We start from the raw sequence: 26,498 nt of genomic DNA, 5'->3' as shown, positions 1-26,498 counted from the left end.
GTCCTCTTTGCCTTCCTCACCACCAGGGTTATTTTACACACAACCATTCTGTGTTGTCTGGCTACACTCTCCCCTACCAACACTTTGCAGTCCCTGATCTCTTTCAGGTTACAACGTCGACACAAGATGTAGTCGACCTGAGTGCTTCTGCCTCCACTCTTATATGTCACCCTATGTTCCTGCCTCTTCTGGAAGAAAGTATTTACTACTGCCATTTCCATCCTCTTTGCAAAGTCCACCACCATCTGTCCTTCTACATTCCTGTCCTGAAGACCAAACCTGCCCATCACATTTTCATCACCTCTGTTCCCTTCCCCAACATGTCCATTGAAGTCTGCACCAATCACCACTCTTTCACCTCTGGGGATGCTCTGCATCACTTCATCTACCTCACTCCAGAATTTCTCCTTCTCTTTTAACTCACATCCTACCTGTGGGGCATAACCACTAACAACATTGAACATTATCCCTTCAATTTCCAGCTTCAGACTCATCACCCTATCTGATACTCTCTTCACCTCTAGAACATTCCTTACAAACTCCTCTTTTAGGATAACTCCTACTCCATTTCTTTTCCTATCCACACCATGGTAAAACAATTTGAACCCTGATCCTAAGCTTCTAGCCTTGCTACCTTTCCACCTGGTCTCCTGTACACACAGTATATCCACCTTTCTTCTCTGCATCATATCAACTAACTCTCTTCCCTTCCCTGTCATGGTCCCAACATTCAAAGTCCCTACTATCACTCCTAAACTCTTGCCTTTCCTCTTCTCTCTCTGCTTACGAACACGCCTTCCTCCTCTCCTTCTTCGACCAACAGTAGCCCAATTTCCACCAGCACCCTGTAGGTCAACAGCACCAGTGGCGGTCGTTGTTAACCCGGGCCACGACCGATCCGGTATGGGAATTATATTCTTGACTCGCATCATTGATTTGGCAAATGTTTTACGTCGGATGCCCTTCCTGACACAACCCTCTGCATTTATCCAGACTTGGGACTGGCACAAGAAGACACTGGATTGCGCCCCCCCGTGGTTGCATTTGCGCCCCCCCGTGGTTGCATTCTGAACCAATTAAAAATACTCCCAGCCATTGCATTGGGCAGCCAGGAAGCTCACTTGTCTCTCCAAGTTCCTGCTTAGCGGTAAAAACGCTACAATATGTTTATTAAAAACTGCAAAGGATACATACTGTATTAGGTGTGATGTATATTTTTGATCCTGTACATATCATTTTAAACCTTTGTTGAAACCCCAATTAAATTACCCCTTGTGATCCAAATTACTGGGTTATAAAAAGTGTTATTCTGTACAGCAGTTCTGTCCCAGGAAAAGACCATTTCAAACAAACCATTGAAAATCCAGTATTGTGATGAGTTTCATGTTTTGATGACTGTAGCCTGTCATAACATGAGTGATAATAGGAACTTGTCTTGCACGCATTCAACAACACTAAATGTAACTACAAATGGTTCAAAAGCACAATGTTTTTTGATTATTACTAATGACAAATCTCACATTAGTTGTTTAGAGGAATGTGTGTGAGCAAAAAAAAAAAAAAGAAAAAAAAAGAGAGAAGTGTAAACAAATCAATGTACTTTATTGCCTTTTGGTTCAAACTACTACTTTTACTATGGCCAAAAGTCTAAAGAATCAAGTATAAAATACTCTTAAGTAGTGTGTTCAGATATATCAGCAACCAATACCAATGCAAACGAGTGAATGTTTAAATGTAAAGCACAAGCTGTAAAATTAGTCAGCTTGTGCTTGAGCTTGAACAGGACCCTTAACTAGAATAAAAAATCCTAGTTACTGAATATTATATATTCTAGAGAACTATGCACTTCCATCTTTCTAGCAGCAGTTTAGAAAAGTCCTTTTCCAATTCCAGAATGACAATTTCCACTATGCACTAAGTCAAAAATCTCATCGTCTTTATCGCTTTATCCTGTATTCAGAGTCGCGGGGGGCCTGGAGCCTATCCCAAGAGACTTGAGGCACGAAGCAGGGTACACCCTGGACGGGGTTCCAATCTATCGCAATGGACACACACATACCCACACTTATTCACACAATACAGGCAAATTGGGAATGGCCATTAAAATCTGCAGGTCTTTGGACTGTGGGAGGAAACCAGAACACTCAGAGAAACCCACCAAGCATGGGTAGAACATAAAAACTTCATGCACACTGAGATAGGAATCAAACCTGGCCGTGAATCGAACCCGGACCCTGGAGATGTGCACCAAGTGATATGCACATATAAAAGTATTAGACAAACTACAAACCCTGTAAAGTAAAGTAAAAGAGTGGCTTTGATTCAAGCCTTATTGCCTAGCATCAGTAATAACCTCACTAATGAACGTTAATGAATAATTTCTTACTGTATGGCTACATTTTCAGAAATACGTACTAGACAAATCCTCAGAGCCATGTTCCAAAATTAGCAAGAGGCCATATAAGCCACACTTACTGTACCACACTAACAATAATAAAATAAGAATTACAAAATGTATAAGATTAAGCAGCATAATAAATAAATAATACCTAATAATAGAAATTATTAAATAAATAATAAATAGATTCTTAAATAAGTCACACAGATTTTGTGAACAACTGAAAAGTAATCAGAATGCTTTAATAAATTAACTTTTTACAATTTGCTTTATAAAATAAGACACTTCCAAGTAATTTCTCTTTCATTCTGGTAGATTTTCTTTATGGTAGTCACTCGTTCTGCCCATTCATAAAGGCAAGGATGTTCTCTGATCATGGACCAAGTTGTTCCCAGTGCCTCATCAGTGCTCCCACAGGAGTCCATGCAAGCTCCTTCTGCTCTTAACCAGAGCTGTGATGCTGAATCAGATCACTAAACACGGAAGGCTCGGAGCATCAAATCCTCACTGTAAGATGTATCAGTTTTACAAAGCTTGTGCTAAAGTACGGTCATGACCCCGTGATCTTCAGGCCTCTTTTATGCATGACGTTCCAGAGTTTGCGCAAATTGGACTGCGTGATTAGATCATCGGGTTTGAGCTGCAGCGCACGCAAGTAGTTGGCCTCTGCCTCCACAAGCTTTCCATTGAGATGGAGGATGGCTCCGAGGTTCATCAGAGCAGCAGCATACTAAGAAAGAGAGAAAGAGCTTTTACATTTTTTTGCATCTAAATAACAAATATTTTGTATAGAATTATTTCTTACAGTTGATACATTCTTTTTTTATAATGTAGTGTGTGTGAAGCGTGATAAAACAAAACAGATATTTTGCTTTAAATTACTAGAATAAATAATGCAATATCTAGACTGGTTGTAGACTCTGAAATCCTTCATATGATGAATTGTAAGCATGCTTACATCTGGTCTTATGTCTGCAGCCTTCCCATAATACCTTTCAGCTGCCTCGTTTAGACTCGCCTGTCTGGAGAGTAAAAGCAAAGACAGACAAAAAACCATGATCAATTAGTGCCTATGTTCCAAAAGGAATACAGTATTTAAGCCTATTGCTCAAATACAAGGTTAGGCAATTGGATCCAGAAAGATATGAAAAAAAAAAAAAAAAAAACCTTACAATAAAACCACTGACAAATACAAAGCAGACCTTATAAGGCCATAAAGATCTGGTTACTTTAGGAATCCTTTAGCCTGATTGTATATGCTGATGGGATTTTGACCCAGTTTTTCATTAATTCAAATTCAAATTTTATTTGTCACATACACAAACATACACAGTACGAAATGTAGTGAAATGCATTATACGGCTGCCATTGACCCTAGAAGAGAATTAAAGTTTACAAATAAGAAATAAATATGAATAAAAGAAATACGATAGAAATTAAATAAAAAATTAAATTAAACTAGGAAACATAGAACTAAAAATAAAAATAGAAATGTGCTAGGAAAAAAATAGAACTAAAAATAAAAATAGAAATATGATGTGCAAAAATAGAAATCTACTGTACAAATTGAAATATACTGTGCTGTGTGTGCAAATATGCATAGAACAAAGTGACCAATAACACCGAACCATTGCATCTCACAGCCTCCAGTGGCAAACAACTGAGCATCATCTCTCACATGCACACACCTGAGTATATGAGCAGCACTGAAAACTACATCGAAATCTGTGCTGTCAAGTTCAGCAGCTCTCTCAGCCATCACAGCAGCTTCTCCTAATCGGGACTGTTCCACCAAAAACTGACCTGAGACAGAGAGAAAAAGATATCCTGAGAATAGATTTATGGGACCAAGTACAGATATGACAAGAATGAATAACTGAGTTCGAAGAAGCAAATCTCAAAATAACATTCAAACCACATGGAGTACATTGCATAATATTCACCTCCCCGTGAACCTTTCCACTTATGCAGTTAAACACATGGAACTGAAATATTTATGACATATAATCCTAATTACATCCAAATTAGTGTTGTGCTTTAAAAGCAATTACCATGACACAGTCCCTATGATGATGAAACATATCAGTGGTCCGTTAAAAAAGGTGAAGGGTGAATCTTGGAATGAACGTATGTTATAAATTTAAAGCAGAGCTCCCTAACTACACTCCTACCATAGTGCATATAACACGTCCCCTTCATGGGCTCCAACTCTGTTGCCTTCTGGAAGTAATGCTCTGCTTCATTTTTATGGCCCTGGAAATGAGATCAAATCAAAACATTCACACATGTATAAAATACACATTGTAAAAACAAGACCAAAGCCAAATAAAAATGCTGATTGTTTTGCCAGTGTCAGATGCTAGATCTTCTTTTTATTACTATAAATCATTGTAAAATTCTAAACTCATTATAAACAGAAGGTAACTTTCTGATTTCCCCTATTAGGATGATACATTAACAACACAGTAAATTTATTTACATTTGTTCCATAAAATAAATCTCCTCAGGAAAATATTTGTGGTTAGTTGACATTGAGAAGTACATCTTCAAAATGAGCACTAAAAGATTGCCATGATGACTTACCATAATAGATAGCAACTTGCCATACGTCAGGTGGGCAGGAACATGGTCTGGTTTGGCCTTAAGTGACTCTCTGTACCAGTGCTTTGCATCCTCAAGCTTATTTAGTTTCATATAGGCCTCACCTGAGGGAAGTTATAAAGAAACGTTAAAGACAAACCAACAAACATAATATATATTAGAGTTGTACTCTAAGTGTCAATCATCTACAATTAACTATTACAATTTTAAGATCAAAATACTGAGTTTAATTTAAACTACTTAAAATCAATAAAAGATAGTATTCACATATTAATTAAAACAATTTTGAGATCACTTTTTTTTTTTTTTAAAGCCGTAGATCTATGGGTAGCAAAATATGCTTTGCTGTCAGGACAACAAAGAAAGTCAGACCTTCGTAGCCCAAATAGATTTGAAATGGCAAAGAATAGCGAACATGTACTCTATTATGTTCAAGGCACCAGTGAACAGTAATAGGAAAAAAAAATACTAACAGGCACATCGGGGGGGGGGGAACTCAAAACCACTAATGTTAAAATAGGAAACTATCTTGGTGAATTCGTTTTTTGTCCACCAGTACTAGGTCAAAAAAAAAAAAAAAAACAGTTTAAAGCCTTTTAGCTTGGATTATTGTGCCCAAGTGGTGGCCAATTTCTGTGTAAAAATCGTTCCTCATGCTCCTATAAACATTAGCAATTTAAATGTGCCCAAGCCATAAGAGAAGAAAAAAAAAGGTCTGTTTATTCAGTACATTCAGATCATCAGCTGACTTTTTATTTTATTGCCACCTAACATTGATGAGTCTGGACCTGATCAACTGAAGTAACCCCAGATCATAACACGGCCTCCAGAGGCTTGTACGGTGGGCACTATGTATGATTGGTCATCACTTCATGTACTTTCCTTTTTACACTGACATGGCCAGCCGATCTGCAAAAAAAAAAGGGTCAATCTGGACTTGTCAGACCACATGACCCTTGTCCATTATCCAAGTCCAATCTTCATGTTGCCTTTATATTCCACAGCCTCACTAACAAATGGTTTTCTTATCATCACACAGCTGTTTAAATCTCAGTCCTGTAAGTTCTTATTGCATTGTATTTGAAAATATGAAATACTCCTACTTTCACTATTAAACATAGCAGTGGTTTCTTTTGTTGATTTTTGTATGATGCAGCTTCAAGTGTTTAAGTGATCTCCGCTCGTTATTTTTTTTCCAACCATATTTCTGCCACAAAGTTGATGGTTCAGCACTATCCTTTCACGTTTTAATAATGTTTTGGACAGTTCTTAACCCAGTTCGAGTAATGTTAAATCCCCTTGTTGTTTTCTTTCTTGATGCAGGCAGTGTAAGGCTCTTGTAATCCATTCTTACATTCAAAAAATTAACTATGTAGATCTAGGACTATATAATTTTAAAAAAGTGCAGTAATTTTAATCTTATTCAAATAATACATTGACTAAACAATCATTATTTATTAAATTCTGTTCTGCTTTCTTTGTAATGGAATGAACACACAGTAATAGGCAGGACTTGACCATTCTTCCCACTACCTGAATCAAGACTACCAGGTACAGGTATGAGAAACAGCACCAATGAAAATCCAGCTTAGTTTCCCAATAGAATATTTCTTTTAAAATATTAGTACCCCAGCAATGTGGTAGTGAGAAAATTTAGTGGAAAAACAATCCTACTCTCTACTCACCCATCATATTGTAAAGACTCTGAGGTGCAAACTGATGAGGCATCTTCTTCACAGCCTCTTTATAAACAGACAGGGCTTCCTGTGGAATCCAGAACATGGGCACATAGTAAAGCGAAAAGAAAGGTTGAAAACAGTAGGGTGCGTAATAAATACTAAACTACATTTATACGAGGGTGGTCATAAAATATGTATTATGGTATGAAAAACATAATATTTGCCCAAATTATGTCTCTGGGAAATGAGTTCTTCATGAACATTTCTCCTCGTTTAAAAAACCTGCGCTATAGTTCCACACAATGCCGCTAGAGGGTCTAAACCAAAATGACGCACCTGGTTGAGAAAAAAATTAAGAATGTGCTTTTATTTAGTTCTTGCATTTGAAGGAAATCAGTGCAAAGAAGATTGCAACAAACTGGGGTACAAAATTTTGCCTCATCCCCCCCTATTCCCCCGAACTCCCCCCCACTGACTGCTTCCTCTTCCACCACTTGGTGTTTCAAAGATGACAACAAGTTGATTATCGAGGTGAAACTTTTCCTCAAGAGCCAAAAAGAAAGGTTCTTTAAAGGTGATCTCCTCCAGCTCATCCATCATTTGGAGACGTGTGTCACCTTAGATGGAGAAGGACTACGCTCACGACCGTTTGTTTTCATTACGTAATTTTTTTTCTTAGCAATAATAACAATTTTATGACCGTCCCCTCATAAATGCTGCTTTAGAGGTAAGCAGTTTAGAGGTGAGAGTAATATTTACTAATATATATACAGTATATTTTTTTACTTTTCAGAGTGAGACCTTCATCTTTACCACTTCCAAACCGACAGCTAAAATTTTAATGACTTTTGAGTGCTTTGCTTTAAAGATTACTTTAAATTTTATTACTTAATTTTTGCTGTATCCAAAGCAATGTGCTGTGGCTACCTCTTGCTGACCCTGTTCATGCAGCAGCTTTCCAAGATTGTATAAGCAGCTAGTGACTGCACTTCTGTGAGCGTGGGGGTCCTTCAGGTTTTCATCTGGGATGCTGGCACACTTCTGAAATGTGCGCTTGGCCTCCTCAATGTTTCCCTCAGACTCCATTATAATCCCAGTGTTCAAATAAGCAGCTGTTGAGGACACATAACACATAAACATCATTGCAAATTGGCAATCATACAGACAACTAGAATTAAACGCAGTCCAGAGTTTGTAAAATTACTGACGGACATAAAAAGTTATCGCTCGTTTTGATTTATGTACTTAAGATGTAGATAGCGAATGATACTTGCCTATTACGATTTTTTTTTTTTTTAACAAAATGTCTCTTTTTATATGATAACAGGAAAAGATTGAGCTTACATGCCAGAGTCGGTCTGCTTTGGATAGCCAGTTTATAATAATGCAGAGCCTCAGAGAAACGTTCACTTTCTTGTAGCAACAAACCTCTGAGTGAAAGAAGACAAAAAGAAAAAGAAATAAGGGCAACATTTAGACCCTAGCAAAAAGAAAGTGCAAACATTTAAATGTTAGGACGTTTATTATCTGCAGTTTAACTATTCATAAATGATGGCGAGTTTTCAAGAAGGACATGCCTATTGAAAAAAAACCCTGTATGTTGTATATAACTGTATTTTTTTTTATTAATTTTCCTACTTTGAACAGTGTGTCTTGGCACCTTTTTATGCAATGGAAAGCAAGTAAGCTGCTAATCAAGATGAATCAAATGTCTTGGGTATTTTTTTATATTTTTTTGCTCAAATATATATTTGGCATTATAACATCAGGCATGAATGAGGCAGTAGTGGCTCAATGGTTAAAGAGCTGAAGGACTTATGAGTGGTTATAGATAAATCATTTTGATCAATGGTTAAACATTTATCAGTGGTTAATGATTTATGTTACCAAAGTTTAAAAATGTATCAGGTATCAATAGCTGACGATATATCTATGATCAATTAGTAAGAATTCAACCCTTATTATTCTCTGTGGTTTTTTTTTCTCCTCTCTTTGCCAGTGGTTCAAGCCCAAAAAAAATTTAAAAAAATTACGATGTCAGCAGAGTCCAAGCTAAAACATTATGCTAAGATGAGACGTGGCAACAATTTCAGAATTTGAAGGAATTTAAAAGTTCTGCCCTTTTTTTTTTAACTCCAATCAGACACTGAGTGTAAATTAACATTTAAGCTTCCATTTTTAGCCTATAATATTGCTTACAAATAGCATTTACACAAAAAATTAACTAAACATTGGATAATTAACTAAACTATAAATGTATCCTTTCATTCAGCTTGCTCATCACATCTTGTAGTGAAGGTCAAAGGTAATGAGTTTCCATGGCAGACAGACGACTCACAGGTTGTAGAGCATGTCAGCCATGTTGCCACGGTAGTATAGAGCATTTCTGTATGCCTCCTCTGCTTCGGTCATCTTACCCTGGTTCTTTAAGACATTGCCAAGGTTACCCCAAGCTAAGAGACAAAATATAAGTTATTAATTGCTTGAGTGCTTATCTCAAACAGTTCTTTTATGTAAACAAGCTTTTTAATTAATACCATTAGAATTTGAAATTCTTCATGACTTTCAAGAGATTAAAGTAGTAGATGGAGCATAATTTTCAGTCTTACCTTTGGCAGGGTTAACAGTTATACCGGACCTGTAGAGCATCTCTTCATTCTGCCAGTCTTGGTTCCTGCACACTGTTCTGAGGCTGTAAAGCAGCACAAGTCCAGCAGCACAGGCAAAAAGCATTGCTCTGGTGCTTCTTCGCCTCATTTTTACAAACATGGCCCTTATGCCAAGTGTCACGAGTAGACAGAAGCCCATGCTAGGAATGTAGAGAACCCTCTCTGCCATCACAAAGCCCACGTAGAAAAACAGATTGGTGGCAGGGAGAAAAGGCAGAGCGAGCAGACCAAGTGAGAAGACCACCATGTTCTCTTTAGATGAATGAGATGTTTGAGTAGCTGCATGAAGGTGTTCTGCATATCCATTCTGGGTGCTGGCAACAAAATCTGATGTGTTTAAGCCATTGTGGTGGTAGATGATGTCGTGTGTATCACTGGTATCAGGAAAATGCATGCTGTGTCCATTAGCCAGAGCTTTTCCATTTATCACATGGGATTTTCCGTTGGTTGTTTGGGAAGTTGCAGAATTGTTGCTTCTTAAGCCGAACCAAGCAAGCACCACAAAGCCTAAGTAAAATGTCAGTGAACACAAGTTCCTACAATCAAAAATGTTTGTAAGTAAGGGTATGGCATCCATAGACCAATCAAAGCTAAGGGTGTGTGGACAAAGAAGGAGCCAGGCATTGGCAGGCGGCAGGTAGAGAAAGGTAAGTGTTCTGGTGAGGAGTTGAGCTGAATCAGCTGCCGGATTGTCTGAGTTGGAGAAGTGTGGCGGTTTGCAGCCCATCCAGTACAGTCGAGCTGCCAGTAGAACTGCACCCCAGCCAGCCAACCAAGCCAGGCTTACCAGCAGAGGTGCATTTTTCCTCTGCAAAATATGGAAGAGAAGGAGCTTTTTTTCATGTATATTTTTTTTCTTTACATGTCTCAGCTTGTTCGGAAGTTTGGTTTAGATCACAGTGTCAGCTATGATGAACCCATTCTGTCAGTTACCCAGAGTCTTAACCACATAAGCCACCACTACACCTTTTGAAAATCAGTCAAATCTGCATCCATGTCTTATCCTTTGACATCAACCTAGGTGAATGAAATCAAACCTGACAATGTTGAAGTGCAAGTCTGTTTTTTCAAATTTTGATTTGGTGAAAGTGTCTTGTCTTTGGGTGCCTTATAGCTTTCGTGAGGGTGTGATGGAGATAAACTGCATGCAACATACAAACTATGTTGAACCATTATTGAAAAAAGCTGGGAAACTGAACAGAAATATTTAGAAAAAAAAATATTTACTTTGCAAACAGGATCCTAGAACCTCTAAGAAACCAGACGAGCTAGGGAATAAAATGAGATAAGGGTAGAAAGGAAGTAAAGGAAGACTTTCTTTTCCCACTTACAGTATACCCTCACATCACCTCTCTCACTCTTTCTCTCTCTCGCTTTCACAATGTGTTTGTGTTCCCATACTCTCCTGGCTGTAATCTCACAATAGCCTGGGTTATTATCTATGAGGTGGACCTTAAAAGTACATGTATCCAGACAGACTGGTACAGTAGACATGATAAAAACTCCAGATGCAGTGGCACCCGACACATGGCTGGCATGTCCAGACTAAGGTGTGGTAGCCATGTGCAATGTGTGTAAAAAGAAAACAAAAAAAAAAAAACGCAGTAATGTATTCTGTATTGTACAATCTAGACTCAGAATACACACATGCACTATATTTTTAACTTCTCACTTGGATATTCTGACTAGGGTGGCCAAAGCCAAGCAGAAATAAACCTAAACAAAAAAGTGGGATCAAATCTTGGATAGTGATTTAAAGTAAATACAAGATAAACATACAATGATACCACTTTTTCACAAAGTCCAAGAAGACTATGCAAGACAATAGCATGGCTACAGCAATGCTACAGCAGCTCTTGTCTTTAACTGGATATTGATTATTACTATGAGACAACAAGAACTTTTCATTAACTAAAATGGATTAAACTTTAAATTTCTATTTTACTGCAAAAAAAAATAAAAAATAAAAAAAAAAAATATATATATATATATATATATATATATATATATATATATATATATATATATTGCTTGGGGAATTAAAGTGTTATTCTGTTTAATAAAGTAGTAAGGATATATTGTATATTCATATTTACAATATGAATACTTCATACTGACACACACACACTGTCTGTTTTGCCTTCCTTTGCCATCAATCTTCTTTTGCAGGGCCATGATTCATTAAAAAAGTGCATAATATTTATACTCACCTTAAGAAGGACTGCTAGAACATTATGCAAGTGCATGCGGTGGACCACAAAGATGTCATAGACAGCTGACACGGCCAGGACGGTCACCCCCTGCTCTTTCCAAAACATGGCCGCTGCTGCAGCAACCAGGCTACCGGCCAGCCATGCCTGCACTCTCCACCTCGTGCACCATGAATTTCCGGCATTTGGCCGGAGCCTGCAGTGGCACCTGTAGCAGAGCAGAGAAAGCAGAAAGCACAGGGCAGCGCCCATATCTGCACGTCCTACTAGTCCTGCTACGGCCTCCGTATGCACCGGGTGCGAGGCGAAGAGGAGTCCAGCCAGCAGACTCCAGGGTCCTCCGGCTAGCAGGAGGCCACAAAGTGCAGTGAAGAGGACGGTGACGCAGCAGTGCAGGCCCACATTGAATAAGTGGTAGCCACGTGGTTCCAGGCCACCCAGAGCATAGTTGAGGCGGAAGGAGAGAGTGCAGAGTGGCCGGAAGGACTTGTGGCTGCCACTGTGAGTGAGCAGAGTGCCCCAGAAGTCGTCGTATAGTATGTTGGTCCAAGGTGTCTCTGGCAGGAGGTCTGGGTTGGTTTTGATAGCGCGGCTAATGCAGACAGGAACAAAAATTAAATCACAAAAAGAGAGGGGAAAAACTTTAGCGCTGCACATTAAGCCAAAAAAAAAAAAAGAAGAGATCATATATAGAGGCATCTTCCCACTGAAGTACTGATAATGTCCCTCATTACATGATAATGCATGGTCTAGCATAATAATAAAGGAATAGAGGGCCTTATACCCTGAATCAAGTAGCCTATTTTTGTTAGGAAGGCATGCAATTAGGTATAAAAAGAGTAATGTAAAAAAATGAAAAAAAGGAAAAGAGAAAAAAACCTCGTTTACCAGGCTCACACAGTCAGTCAGATATTTTATGGAAAAGACTGTTTTGCTTTGGAACTTTGACACAGCAATGTATTCTGTATTGTACAATCTAGACTCAGAATACACACATGCACTATATTTTTGACTTGTACTACTTTGCCCTGGCCAAAGCCAAGCTTTGACACATTTCTTGTTTCAACCTACTGTATGCTTGTGTTAATATTTGGGTAAGAAACAACATACAGTATGTTCGATGTAACACAATGTACTCCTAACACTGCACTCTAACAGCTGTTGTGGCCGACATGCAACTCAAAGGATGACGTCATTTCCTCAGAGCATTCAATCTGATCAAATATTAATAAACGACTTGTGCGTTGGTCTACAGACCTCATCAGAAATAGACAGAATAAAAGGGGATGAAACAAGCACTAATGCAGTTTAATACAGCTAAGAAATGTAGTCACGGAATGAACTAGGCCAAGAAAAAAATTCAGGACAGCGGTTTAAAGCTGGCAAAATCTCTGCATAGCATAAAAATTCAAAATTGCTTAACATGACATTGTGCCAGCGAAGGAACAGACCCAGTACAGTGTATTTAACCTTATGTACTTCTAAGGGAGTGGCATGGCACAGAAGTGGAGTAGTTTTGCCTGACACACTCAATCTCGCTTACATATCTCAGGAGAGTAGACACTCAGCCGGAGAATGGCATGTTTTGTTTTTAAAAGGCTTGAAACACAATGCTGGGAAAGCAAGAGGCCTGTACTTGCCCTCACACTACGGTCCCACATCAGTGTACCAGCCCATAATACACAGAACAGATATTACTCAGACACACACAGAGGTTCTTTCGCATATATTGAACCTTTACAATACTATTTTGTGGGAGAAACAAGTGTGCAAGTATAAAAATTTAATCATTCTTGGAAGAATATGAAATAACCCTATTTTGCCCATGAGCTTATTATAATTATAAATGCATCATAATCTCAATCTGAAGAGTCTTCACTTGGAATAAGGGTGACGGTGTAAACCCTCGATAATCTGATATTTTGATCCAGTCCTTTCTACTGGCAAAATAAATATATTCTCTCTGCACATTGGCTCCAAGTGAAGGAAACATTAGTGGATGTGACAAATTTCCCGTAGGGAAATTTTGCTTCAGTTCCTGATCAAAAAGTCTGGGAGAACAAATCTCTGCCACCATCAGTATTCTCTTTCATCCACTGGTTCTTCAGCCCAGAAGAAGGGACTGGCTTGTGATTTGCTATGAAATAAAGCATGTAACCAATAATAATAAATAAGACTGTATATCCTTGTATTCAATCGTAACACAAAAGGTGGGATTTATTGGAAAAGATAGGAAGCCTAATCTAAGCTCAAAACTGTTATGTTTCCAGCAGATTAAACACTTCATGTTAAATTCGTATTAAATGCTTTGACCATGAGACGCACATCTTCACAGCTCAGCATGCAAGTAAAGAGTTTAAATCTCACAATGACTAAAAAAAATTGGTTCATGTACTTGTAGCTATTGTTACTTATGTTGCTTAATAAAGGGCAAATACATGCAGACGCTTTCAGAGACTCTGCATGTTGTTCTTCGTAAATTCCTAGTAGTGACCATGTGTCCTCCTCAAGTGACCCAGAGAACAACTTGGAAGCTGGAGCATTAATCAACATCCTGTTGTGACACCCAGCACTTGAGTCTTTTCAAAATACTAAACTTTTTTACATTGACTTGACGTTCCTGCTTAACATGTCATGCCACACACTGCGATATTTATCCCTATAAACTAATGCTGTTTTGAATAAACAGTCTCAAGTTTAATGTGACATACAAGAGGGGAAACACTTGGCAGAATATGGATTGTAAACCTTTAGTGGACCTCGTGTTATTTTCTGTGTTTACAATGCTGTTTAATCCATATATAATGCATCTTTTAGTGCTGGCTTATAAAACTTCTACAGAAATAACATTACTTAACATGGAAAAAGATAGAAAGATGGAAAATTTAGTTTTTTTCAGTGCAGTCATTTTAGACTTTTATAGGTTTAGTGTAAAAAAGCATTTTAGAGTAATGAAATGCTTGTTGCTTGTTGTTAAAATTACTGATGACCTTTTCATTATAATGTTCAACTTCCACTTCTATTTCCTGTCCTTTAGTTTACTGCTTAAAGGGCATCTTTATGCAAAAGCAACAAGTTTTGTCATTTTTTAAAAATTCAGATGGGTCTCCAGTGTGTAAGAACAAACAAAAAAACATGAAAAAATATATTTCTTTTTTTTTTTTTTTACTTTTTCACGTTTTGCATCGTTTGAATAGGCAGGCTAGATATTAAAACTCACAGTCAGTTTATATATATATTTGGTAAGCAATGCTTTTCTCCAGTATTGTATGTCTTGCAATTCTCTCATATCTATTTAACTTTCAATATGAAAATATTCATCCAGTTTCAGATTATACAAACCGAGGCTGGGAAGCATGCTGTTGGAGTACAATACTAATGTTGCGATAAATGATGTCACATTTTGCCTTCCTCAATGTATTGCAGAGGTAGGAGGTAACAGTACATTTACTTAATTACGGTAATTAAGTACATATTCCACCTGTCTATTCTTTACTTGAGTAGTTTTATTAGAGAACATGTACTTTTTTCGATTCACACATACATGTGATCTTATTTCAATATTACGGCTATTAACTTCCTTTTTTTTTTTTACATCTTGACCGCCAGATTCAAATTCGCATTGTTCTCAAACTGTAATTTAAACATTGAGCTATACAATGTTTGGCAACAATAAATTCTACACTGTAATCTATGTATTTAATTACAAACTACCTAAGAAACCTTGACATTAACCTTATTCTGACAAAATATTATTAATAGACACCACATATATACACATATGTGGAACCTTGGATTGCAAGTAACTTGGTCTGCAAGCATTTTGCAAGATGAGCTAATTTTTAAAAATAAATTTTAACTTTATTTAAACGAGTGAGGCCGAGTGTCACATGATCACAACTTCAGCCACGATTCTTATTAAAGGTAAAGTGCAGGTTAATATGTTTTATTTTGTATCAATTATTTTTATTTAAATATTCTTGGTTGGTGGAACGAATCATCTGGGTTTTCATTATTTCATATGGGGAAAGTTTGCTTTGATATACGAGTGCTTTGATATACAATCAGAACAATTTATGCTCGCAATCCAAAGTTATACTCTATATAGAAACTTTTTTTAAGAGAATTAAGATCTCAGTGCCCATGGAGAAAAATCATGATTCACAAAGAGTGAGAGAGAGACATTTACTATCAAAAAGGCTACTGTGGGTTAATACAAGCCCTGTACTTTTGATACTCTTGAATTTTTTTAAGGTGAGTACTTTTACTTGAGTAATATTTGCCCTGAGGAGTCTACTTTTTACTTATGTACAGAATTTGTGTACTCTGCCCACATCTTGTGTATTTTAAATGTCATTGGTACCTGGCTGGATATTAAAATTCGTAGAGACATTTTCCAAAATATTTCCCTCTTTCATAAGAGCAGACTGAAACAGTCATCACTCTTCATGCATAACCCACAAACAGTAGAAAACAAAAGTGTTGTGAAACAGTGATGAAAATATGGCTTCCTGCATTAAACACCACCACTGTAAATACTATGCACATTCTCCCAGCTCATGAAAACTGCACGGCTCTGATAGATTGATGTTTTATTTTCCTCAGTCATTTCTTTTAGTTTATGTGAAACATAAGGGCATTGAGTAGTGTTATTCTTTTCTTTCTGAACAGCTTGCTTTCGTTTGTTTGTTTTTCCTAATGTGGGAGTGTGGAATGATAAAAGATTATTTGGTCCCAGAACAATATTAATGAACGTACGAGATACGTGTCCGGCCAAGAAATGCTGAGGATGAGGAAATCTGGACTGCTGGCTGCTTTTACAGCAGACCTAAAACACGGGGTGTTTGTGAGATTTAGGGTTTTTACATGCCAGACACAGAGAGAGAATAACTCTACAGTTTTTCTGTGCATTTATAATTTAGTTATACATTATCACTGTTGTACAACCTTCATGATCTCTCCCTACATATTAATTCAATTTTTTTAAACAATTATTAATTATATAGCTTTAATTGTATTGTATTGATTATTATCAATTGATTGTGACTATTAAATGTAACCAAAAATTCCAATTTCAAGAGACCTAACTGAGGTTAGGGCCGTTAATACAGATGAAAGAAGATTTTTGCATTCCTAACAGGAATCACGGGTCAGTGTTTTAAGTGCAAGATGTGTTGTTTTGCCCTTGTATCACACAGAAAAAGCATCATTAATGCCATGGTTTTGGAACAGGATGTTCAAATCTCAAGTGTCAGTAACATTTGGCACTAAAGTGTAATATATAAATGTAATAGTAACCTCCCACACTAGACAAAAATATACATTGACACATCGACACTGCAGTAATCAAATTCAGTTAGGCATGTTTCCATGACTACTCCATTCATTTACTTTCCTGATGTTTCAACTTTTGTCCTTAATCTAAAAGAGGTAAAGGTAGAAAAAAAAGAAGCTAAAAATGTCATGACATTAAAAAGATCTCCATACGTGAGAGTGCATCATTCACCCAAGTGCTTCTCATCACAGCTAAAATATTTATAAACTTTGCAAGTGTTTACGAAGGTTGCTTACTCAGAATAAGAAAACTAACAGGGACAGACTGGAGCCTAATATTTCAGCAAATATATAACCCCTTTATTTCAGGAATGAACTCTGGTAAGTTGAGCGCAGTCATAACATAGGCATCCACCGAGCTGGATAGTTAGGATTATAATGTCATAGGTTGACTTTAATTAAATGTACACTGTATTGCCAAACAAAGTCACATACAATAACATTTAATTCAGTCAATTTTGGCTTTAATTATAGTACACAATGTGGCCCTGGAATATCCATATGACATCAAGGAAGAAAAACTCCTTAGATGTGATACTGTGGTCATTCAGTACATTCATATCAAGAGCTGACTTCATTTTATTTCCACATAATGTTGCTAAACCTAGACCTGACCAACTGAAGCGACACCAGGTCATTACACTGCCTCCAGAGTGGGCACTATGCATGATGGGTGCATCGCTTTATGTGCTTCCCTTCTTACTCGCTCTAGTCAGACCACATGACCTTTTTTCCTGTTGCTCCAAAGTCCAATATTTATGCTCTCTAGCAAATTGAAGTCTTTTTTTCTGATTAGTCTAACTAACATGTTGTTTTCTTATGGCCACACGGCTGTTTAGTCCCAATTTACTGTTTATACCTCTGGTTTTTATTTTTTACCATGCAAATTCACCAATTGTTAAAGTGATATCCGTTCTTCATGACTGTTCTTCACATTACTTCCACAAAGTTAAGCACTATCCTTACAGATGTTGATAATGTGTTGATTTGGCTCTTAACCCAGTTCCAGTCATTTTAAATCGTCGTTGTTTTCTCTGCTTGATGCAGCCCAATAATTTGACCCAATAGCAGAAAACTAAAATTCTCTTCAAATATTAATTATATTATATTGTTATTCATGTCACCTGTCGATGCTCGTTCTGTTATAGTTGATCGTTATATACTGTATGTATATATGAGAATGTCGTGAAGAGTATCCTGAGCTTTCAATGACAGACAGAGAATATGAGACATGACAATAAAGCAGAACTTCATCAGCTCCACTTTATTCTACAAAGCTGTCTGAAATACTGAATTGCAAAAGCAGTTCATGAGCTGATTAAAAACACTACCGGCCACTGCCTTTTTTTTGTGTGTCAGCATGGCCGAGCCCAACACTCTAGTACTGTATGTTCAATAGTATCAGCCCATCAATTTTCTACACAATATTGACTTGGAAAGCTGTGACATCAGTGAACAAAGGAAACAGGGCAGGTAAGTTTACTACTGACTAATCACAAAACTTATCTTCCCTTTCAATACAAATGCTTGTCTCAGGGCTACCTTTTCTGAAAACTGATACCCGAATCAATATGTGCTTACAAGGCAAATAATGTTGTAAGCCTGGTTTAAGAGCCATGATAAGTGCATCTGCAGGGGCTGTGGATAGGAGAGGAAAAAGACTGTGACATTAAATACCAAAGCAAAGAATAAAACGAGTAAAATTTTTATACACTCATATTACAGTAGTACTAGAAAGAGTATTTGGCGTGTCTGCAGAAAAGAAAACAAAAACACATGGTACCATCATTATTGGCTTTAGGCTGGAATGCAAAATAATTCTAAAAAGGGCAGTGCCCGATGCCAAGAGGTTACTTTCATACACTTCAACACACAAGTTACACAAGCACCTAAAACATGGACTAGAAAACTCTGAAAAATGGTGAGGCATGTCACTGTGTTATATCATTTATATTTTTAGTCTTTATTTTGACAAATCTGTCAACTGCTTTCTAACAAAATCATGCTTTAGAATTATTGTCACCTCATGAGTTATGATCAGTGCTGTGGATTATAGATAGCCTTCCAATTGAGTTTGATTAAATTTTGAGCATTGTGTTTTTTTCAGTCGAATTCAGCACTAATGTTTGTTTAATCTGTCTCAGGCAGCTTGATGTCTTACATGCTATGAAGTATTAAAAACTAAAAGTAACCTCTTAAATAAACAGTAATGTTTAAACATCATGACTCATACAAAGTTTTTTTCCTCCATGACAGTCTTCTGCTCCAGTCCAGTAGGTGGTGGTATTGCAACAACTGCCCATGATCATTTTGCAAAACAGAAAAATTTGCAGAGAATGGAAGTGGTCTATTATTATATTTTATTTATTTATTTTTAGCAAAAGCCGATTTATATATATATTTTGGAATGTTCCAGGCCATTTAATGTATGTTAATTTAAAAAGTCTGACTCGATCAATTGACTATTAAAATCTAATCAAAAAATTTTATTCAATGTCCACTAGGGCTTATAAAGCTATTATAACATTTCAAATAGTCATTTAGTCAATAGTCTGATCATTTATCACCTTAACTGTAGAGTGTAAATGAGCAGTTATAACTATCATGGCATAATTTCACTAATATTATGCTTGAACCCCCCCCCCCCCCCCCCCCCCCAAAAAGAGTTAATGGTAAAACATAACTGAGCCTAATACATACATAGCCTTCCAATTGAGTTTGATTAAATTTTGAGCATTGTGTTTTTTTCAGTCGAATTCAGCACTAATGTTTGTTTAATCTGTCTCAGGCAGCTTGATGTCTTACATGCTATGAAGTATTAAAAACTAAAAGTAACCTCTTAAATAAACAGTAATGTTTAAACATCATGACTCATACAAAGTTTTTTTCCTCCATGACAGTCTTCTGCTCCAGTCCAGTAGGTGGTGGTATTGCAACAACTGCCCATGATCATTTTGCAAAACAGAAAAATTTGCAGAGAATGGAAGTGGTCTATTATTATATTTTATTTATTTATTTTTAGCAAAAGCCGATTTATATATATATTTTGGAATGTTCCAGGCCATTTAATGTATGTTAATTTAAAAAGTCTGACTCGATCAATTGACTATTAAAATCTAATCAAAAAATTTTATTCAATGTCCACTAGGGCTTATAAAGCTATTATAACATTTCAAATAGTCATTTAGTCAATAGTCTGATCATTTATCACCTTAACTGTAGAGTGTAAATGAGCAGTTATAACTATCATGGCATAATTTCACTAATATTATGCTTGAACCCCCCCCCCCCCCCCCCCCCCAAAAAGAGTTAATGGTAAAACATAACTGAGAAAAATATTAACATCTTATAACTCTATTGACTTTCTCCTTGAATGATAATACATTATGCAAATTTGTGCAGTTCTGTGACTCATTGACCCTTTTGAGAACATTCTTTCTTTTGATATACTACATATTTTTCCATAATTACTTAGCAGAGTTTTTTTTTTTTCAGCCAGTAATGGAAACGGACTGATAACTAGTTAAATGAGAGATCAGTGGAAAATGTAGATAAATACCCAGGAGATGAATACCCAGACCGGACATACGAGTTCAGCTGTTAAGGCAGAGCACAGTCTGAGAAAATTAGGCTTGTCCTTCTTTTACTGCATTAGTGTCTGAATGGAGGAGACCAGATGTACACTTAATAGTATGCTTCCATGCTTTTAGATGGAGCCTGATAATATATTGAAAAGTAAAATGGTGTGATGGTTCTCTTGTACTAGACCAGAAGCAGACAGGAGAATTGAATTATGGTTCTTGCTTTTCAGCAAAATAAAATGTATGCAAGGTTACACATTTTACTTATAGTTCTGTCATATCTTTACTAAATCCATAACCAAAATATCACTAAAACAATTCAACAGGAATGAAAATCCTAAAAGTTTATCAGATATTAAATATCATAATTAAAAAGTATTTATATCTGAAATGTACACTTCAAGTTGTGAAACATCACACCTACACATCACCTCAGATTATCTCAGCTAAAGCACATGCATCTGAGCTTTCATCAGTGAACTGAACAATGCAGCTTCGTCTTCCTGCTTCACTCTTCCAGAAAAGTGGCTGATATTTTGATTAAACATGTTTTCCTCATCCTGTATTTACAGCTTCATCTTTTAATGAATGAGCTTAACTGACTGCTCCTTTTCTCTTTCCGTACGTTGAATTAGCTCATAAATACAGCAGCAGGCTATTTTGCTGTGATGACAGGACTGTTGACAGTAAAGGGATTTATTTGGGATTCGAAAACTTAGCAACTCAAAAACTCCCTTAGAAGTTCTTAAGGAGCTTCAAACCATAAAGTCATGGTCTTGGTTTAATCAGGGTGCTGGATGAGAGATTATCATTTCTTAACAACGACACAAAAATGCCAAACAGCCAAAAATAATTCTAAATACAAAATTTGTACAGGGAATCCATTTAAGTAGCTTTTATGGTATTTTGTCAAACAAATGAACATATACAGTAGGCATTGTCATGTACACTTTTGTTGACACATTTGGTACCAGAGTTATTTACACTGCCAGGTCATGTGTAGTGCCATGCACATTAAAATGTGTGTGTGTGTGGCTCTTATAACTGTCTGTCTGTCTTATGTGAAACACTATTCATCATATCTAACATTACCTTTAATTTGAACAAATATAGACTTATACCTTCCAGAGCAAATATCCCCCTAAAATCCTGAAAGTATTTTAAAGACATTTACCCAAATGGGAAGTAAGACATTACAAATGTCTACACACCCATTTATTAAACCTAAACTGACAAAAGATTTAGAAATTAATATTGGAATCATAAAGCCACTCCACTCAAATTTTAACTACACCATAGTCAAAATGAGCCGCTTTAGTATGTGAGCAAAAGTTCAAGTCTAAGTGCAGTACATGACTGAGCTTGACTCTTATACTATTCAATGAACACATACATGTCTGACATACTGCATGCTGTGTACAATCAATAATATATTGTTGGCAATCACAGGATCAGTTTGAAAGCTGGGTCTTTTTTTCTCAAAGAGTAAAAGTCAGTTATACAGTAGATCACAGACACATGGACGGTAAATAAAAATGTTGAATTGTCTGTCTGTCTGCATCAGTATTATATTCAGTATCGACAATTTCCAGCATGTGCATTACTAGTATGATCCAAGCTTTTATTCTTAATAATCCTTATTTGACTGGTGGGATGAGGTTTTGCTACTTAATGACTCGGGATGTGTCACAGGAGTTTAGTGGGATTACTGAGAGATTCAGTGGCTACAGGATTATTTTCATTACCAACTCACAGCTCCACAGTCCAGGGATTGACCTTAAACTCAGGTTACAATCTGTGCAGTGTTTCAAGACTTTGCTCAAGGTTTGCATATGTTTCCACTGGGCTCTCCAGTTTCCTCCTACTTCCCAAAAACAAGTACAGTAGGCAGATTGGCCTTTTAATTTGGCCTAAATGAGTATGTGAATAGGGTGAATTTACCTTAAATGAGAAGTTACTTGCTTAAGTGAAGGGTAACTCTTGGTTGTAAAAGTTCTCGAGATAGCCGCTATGGATCCATCATGACCCTGACCAGTGGTTATAAAAGATGAATGATTCTTGATGGATGTGATTTGTGTGGGTTTTTTTTAGCACAATACCAACAGCTATAACCTTACTTTTATTTCTTAAACGTTCTTTAAGTCCCACACACTGATTTCATTGGACTACCTTCATGTGGCATTGTTTCAAAAGAAGCAGCCTTTATAAGCACATAAAGTTGCTGAGACTAGACCTGTCCAACTGAAGCAACCCTAGATCATAATCCTGTCTCCAGAGGCTTATACAGTGGCCACTATGCATGATGGGTGCACCGCTTTATGTGCATTCCTTCTTAGCCATCACTCTAAAATAGAGTCAATCTGGACTCATCGGGACACATGACCTTTCCAATCTTTGCGCTCCCTAGCAAATTGGAGTCGTTTTTCTGGTTAGTCCTTGATGGGAGCATTTAGACTCACTAATAAGTGGTTTTCTTTTGGCACACAGCTGTTTAGAATCCTGCAAGTTCTTGTTACATTGTGTATGTGAAAATACTCTTACTTTTACCATTAAACACCGCTGTGATTTCTATTGCTTCTGTTTTTTTATTATGCAGTTTTACATTTAAGTGATTTTTTTTACTAAATTATTTTTGCGAAGCTGATGGTTCAGCACTATCCTTCCAGGTTTTAATAAAGCCTTGGACAGTTCTTAACCCCAGTAATTTCAGCACAGTCTTTAGTTGTTTTCTTTTCATGATTGTGAATAGCCTGCCCCTTTTGAGAACTTCTTTTACCATGACCACAGGATTCAACACATCTTCCACATATTTTAATAAATGAGAAGCTACTCACAGTAATACTTAGGGTTAAAAGAATTGCTGACTCGGTTCAGTCAGGGTGTTGGATGAGAGACTATTGTTTCTAAACAAAGACACAAAAATGCCAAGCAGCCAAAAATATTCCTAAAAACAAAAATTGTACAGGGCCTGCATTTAAGTACCTTTCATAGTATTTTTTCAAACAGCTGGACATATGTAGGCATTGCAATGTGATTCTGATGCCAGAGTTATTTACACTGCCAGATCATGTGTAGTGCCCAACTGTGTACATTTAAAATGTGTGTGTGGTGTGTAGAGCTCTTATTACTTACCATCGACTGCCTTATTTGAAATCCCATTTTCCATATCTAACATTACCTTTTATTTCACAAAATACAGCCTGTACCTTCCAGAGCAAATATCCTCAAAAAATCCTCTGAATGTATTTTAAAGCCATGCACCCAAATGGCTATACATACTGTAGGTTTACACTCTCATTTATTAAAAATAAATAATGCCCATAAATTATTATGGACAAGAGCCTAAGAAATTGATACTGGAATCATAAAGCCACTTGACTCCAGTTCCAGTAATTTCAGCAATCTCCTTAGCTGTTTTCTTTGCTCGATGGCCAATAATCTGACCCTTCTGAAAACAGTAACATCTTTTTCAATGACCACAGGATTCATCTTCCATGTTTTAAGAAATGAGAAGTTACTTGCTGTAATAATTAGGGTTTAAAGAACTGCTGCCAGCTGAAACATATTAATCCCTGTAGTAATTATCCAATTAACTGCTCTTAAGCAATTGCTTATTTAAATCCAATCAACTTTGACATAATGTTTTTTTGGCTGATGACCCCATTTTAAGGGCCACAAATTCTCACAAATCACACTTCCACAACATTTCTTTTATTTATTTATTTTTTTAACTGGGAATTATACCTAGTTTAAAAGCCATGGTGCATTACAGGAATAAAACACTTCATGATGTGCTGTTATTGGATGGGTGTTGTTATGCAGCTGACCCAAAATATTGATCATTTTCTTTCCTAAAAAGATAATCATTTTGTAATTGCTAAAGAATGATGCTATAATTAAATTAATACATTAATTGTCACTTTTCAGGTTGCAGGCAGCTGCAAATAGGAACACCAACTAGCTAAATCTAAATGTTGTTGGCGTGCGGGAGGAAGAAAGCACAGGAAGAACATGTAAAGTCCATCCACAAAAACCACAAGATGGGAATCAAACCCTTAATCCTGGAGGGATACCAACCATTAAGTTTTTTGACACATTTAAGAAGCGGTAAATCCTTAATTTTATATACTGTGTAGGTCACATATACTACAGTACATAGACAAAAGTATTTGGCCCAACCAAATTGTTAATTAGCCAATTTGGGTGTTTTAATCAATCAGGCCCCTTAGCCCCATTTAAGGACAATCTTAATGCTTCAACATACCAAGACTTGGACAATGCTACCCTTAAAACTCTGTGGCAACAATTTGGGGACAGCCGTTTTCTATTCCAACATGACTGTGCCCCAGTGCACAAAGACATGGTTTGATGAGTTTGGTGTGAAAGAAGCTGTTTGGCCCTAACACAGAGCCCTGACCTCAACCCCATCGAGCACATCTGGGATGAACTGGAATGAAGATTGCAAGAGCCAGGGCGTCTCATCTAACCTCAGTGAATGACCTCATAAACACTACAGAATTAATGAGAACACTTCCAGAAGCTCCAACAGAAACATCCCAAAATGTGGACAGCCTTCCAACAAGAGTCGAAGCTGTTATAGCTGCAAAAGGGAGACCAAAGTCCTTATTGAGGTATATGTATTCGGACACAATGTCTTTACAGGTTTGGCAAAATACTTTTGTCCATATGGTGTGTGTAGACTCTCTGGGATTGGTATGCTCCGCATATCGAGCTCGTGCCAAATAACCGCAAATAGGCAGCGTTTTTAAAAGGTTAAAATATCAAATTCGCTTTGATCTGCTTTTAAACTATCCTGTATCAACGGTTTCCACACGGCGCGCGCTTGTAACCAAAGTAACGTTTATATGAAAACCTCAACTGTTGTGGATTACATATCAACAAAGTGAAACAGTGTGGAGAGATGCAGAAGAGATATAGAGAAAACTGTATCAAATGCACAAACAACAAGAAGAAAACCAAAGGAAGAGAGAGAGAGGGACAGAGAAAGAGTAAGAGAGAGAGCGCGCGAGCTCACCTGTCATCGTAGCAGAAATCAGCGTCGAGCGTGTTCACGTACAGTAACAGAGCCACAGCGCCGCACACCAGCTCCCTTATCATGTCTCAATACAAAAAACAAATAAATAACAAACAAAGGAAAAGCAGACAACAATACGAAAAAAATATTACTTCTCCCCTCTCCTTGTTTTCCTCATTGTTCTTTTAAAGGAGCGCTACAGTACCCGTTCGGAAAAGCCGTTACGCCTCCACACACACAACGAGCTCGGAGCGCCGCCGCACCGTGTTTGTTTACGCGCGCGCGCACGAATACGGCTCCGTCCCAGCGACCGCGTGCACAGATTGCACTGACGCGCATGCGCACTTGGGTGTATCCTCTGGCTAATGAATGTCCACTTGTATTGTACGTACTGTTACTGTCGTCGTCATGCGTCGTGAATCCTGCAGGCTACTTCCGAGCTATTTTGATGAACTGTACTATATTTATTGATATCTTTTGATGATATTGTTTGGGTGTGATGCCTAAAATAAAGAGACACACTTAAGTAAAAAAAAATGTTTTAAAAAAGGAGAGAGAGAAAATCCTGCCAGACAGACTTTGCAGTTCATCACTCACACACTCACTCATCCTCTACCCTGCTTTAGCCTGTGTACAGAGTCACGTGGGGGCCTGGAGCCTATCCCAGGGGACATAGGGGTACACCCTGTGACGGGGTGCCAATCCATCGCAGGGCACACACACTCATTCACACACTACAGGCAATCTGGGAATGCTAACTAGCCGAATCTGTAATTCTTTGGACTGTGGGAGGAAACCAGAGTACATGGAGGAATCGTACTAAGCATGGAGAAAACTATACAAACTCTATGCACATACCCAAGGTGGGAATCAAACCCAGACTTGGAAGGTGCAAGGCGACAGTGCTTGCATTTATTAATTAAACATAACATAACAAGTAACAAAATATACCAATATATGCTTTATTAGCTTCACATCATTGTTTGGATTT

At 37.2% G+C, this 26,498-nt stretch overlaps 1 protein-coding gene across 1 annotated transcript; it reads right to left on the bottom strand.

Moving 5' to 3' along the window:
• Positions 1–2,642: 2,642 nt before the first annotated feature.
• On the bottom strand, positions 2,643–25,965 carry tmtc2a (transmembrane O-mannosyltransferase targeting cadherins 2a). Its single transcript, XM_053509106.1, has 12 exons — positions 25,508–25,965; positions 11,558–12,149; positions 9,288–10,155; positions 9,017–9,131; positions 8,023–8,108; positions 7,606–7,790; positions 6,685–6,763; positions 4,982–5,103; positions 4,570–4,651; positions 4,087–4,201; positions 3,357–3,420; positions 2,643–3,128 (listed from the first exon to the last, which is right to left on the bottom strand). The coding sequence occupies exons 1-12, from the start codon at positions 25,588–25,590 to the stop codon at positions 2,949–2,951; spliced, it is 2,571 nt and encodes an 856-aa protein (XP_053365081.1). The 5' UTR covers positions 25,591–25,965; the 3' UTR covers positions 2,643–2,948.
• Positions 25,966–26,498: the final 533 nt, after the last annotated feature.

The sequence above is a fragment of the Clarias gariepinus genome, chromosome 12 (genome assembly GCF_024256425.1).
Source record: "Clarias gariepinus isolate MV-2021 ecotype Netherlands chromosome 12, CGAR_prim_01v2, whole genome shotgun sequence".
NCBI lineage: Eukaryota > Metazoa > Chordata > Actinopteri > Siluriformes > Clariidae > Clarias > Clarias gariepinus.
Note: the sequence above shows the minus strand (reverse complement) of the source record. Positions and strands in the feature narration are given on the sequence as shown.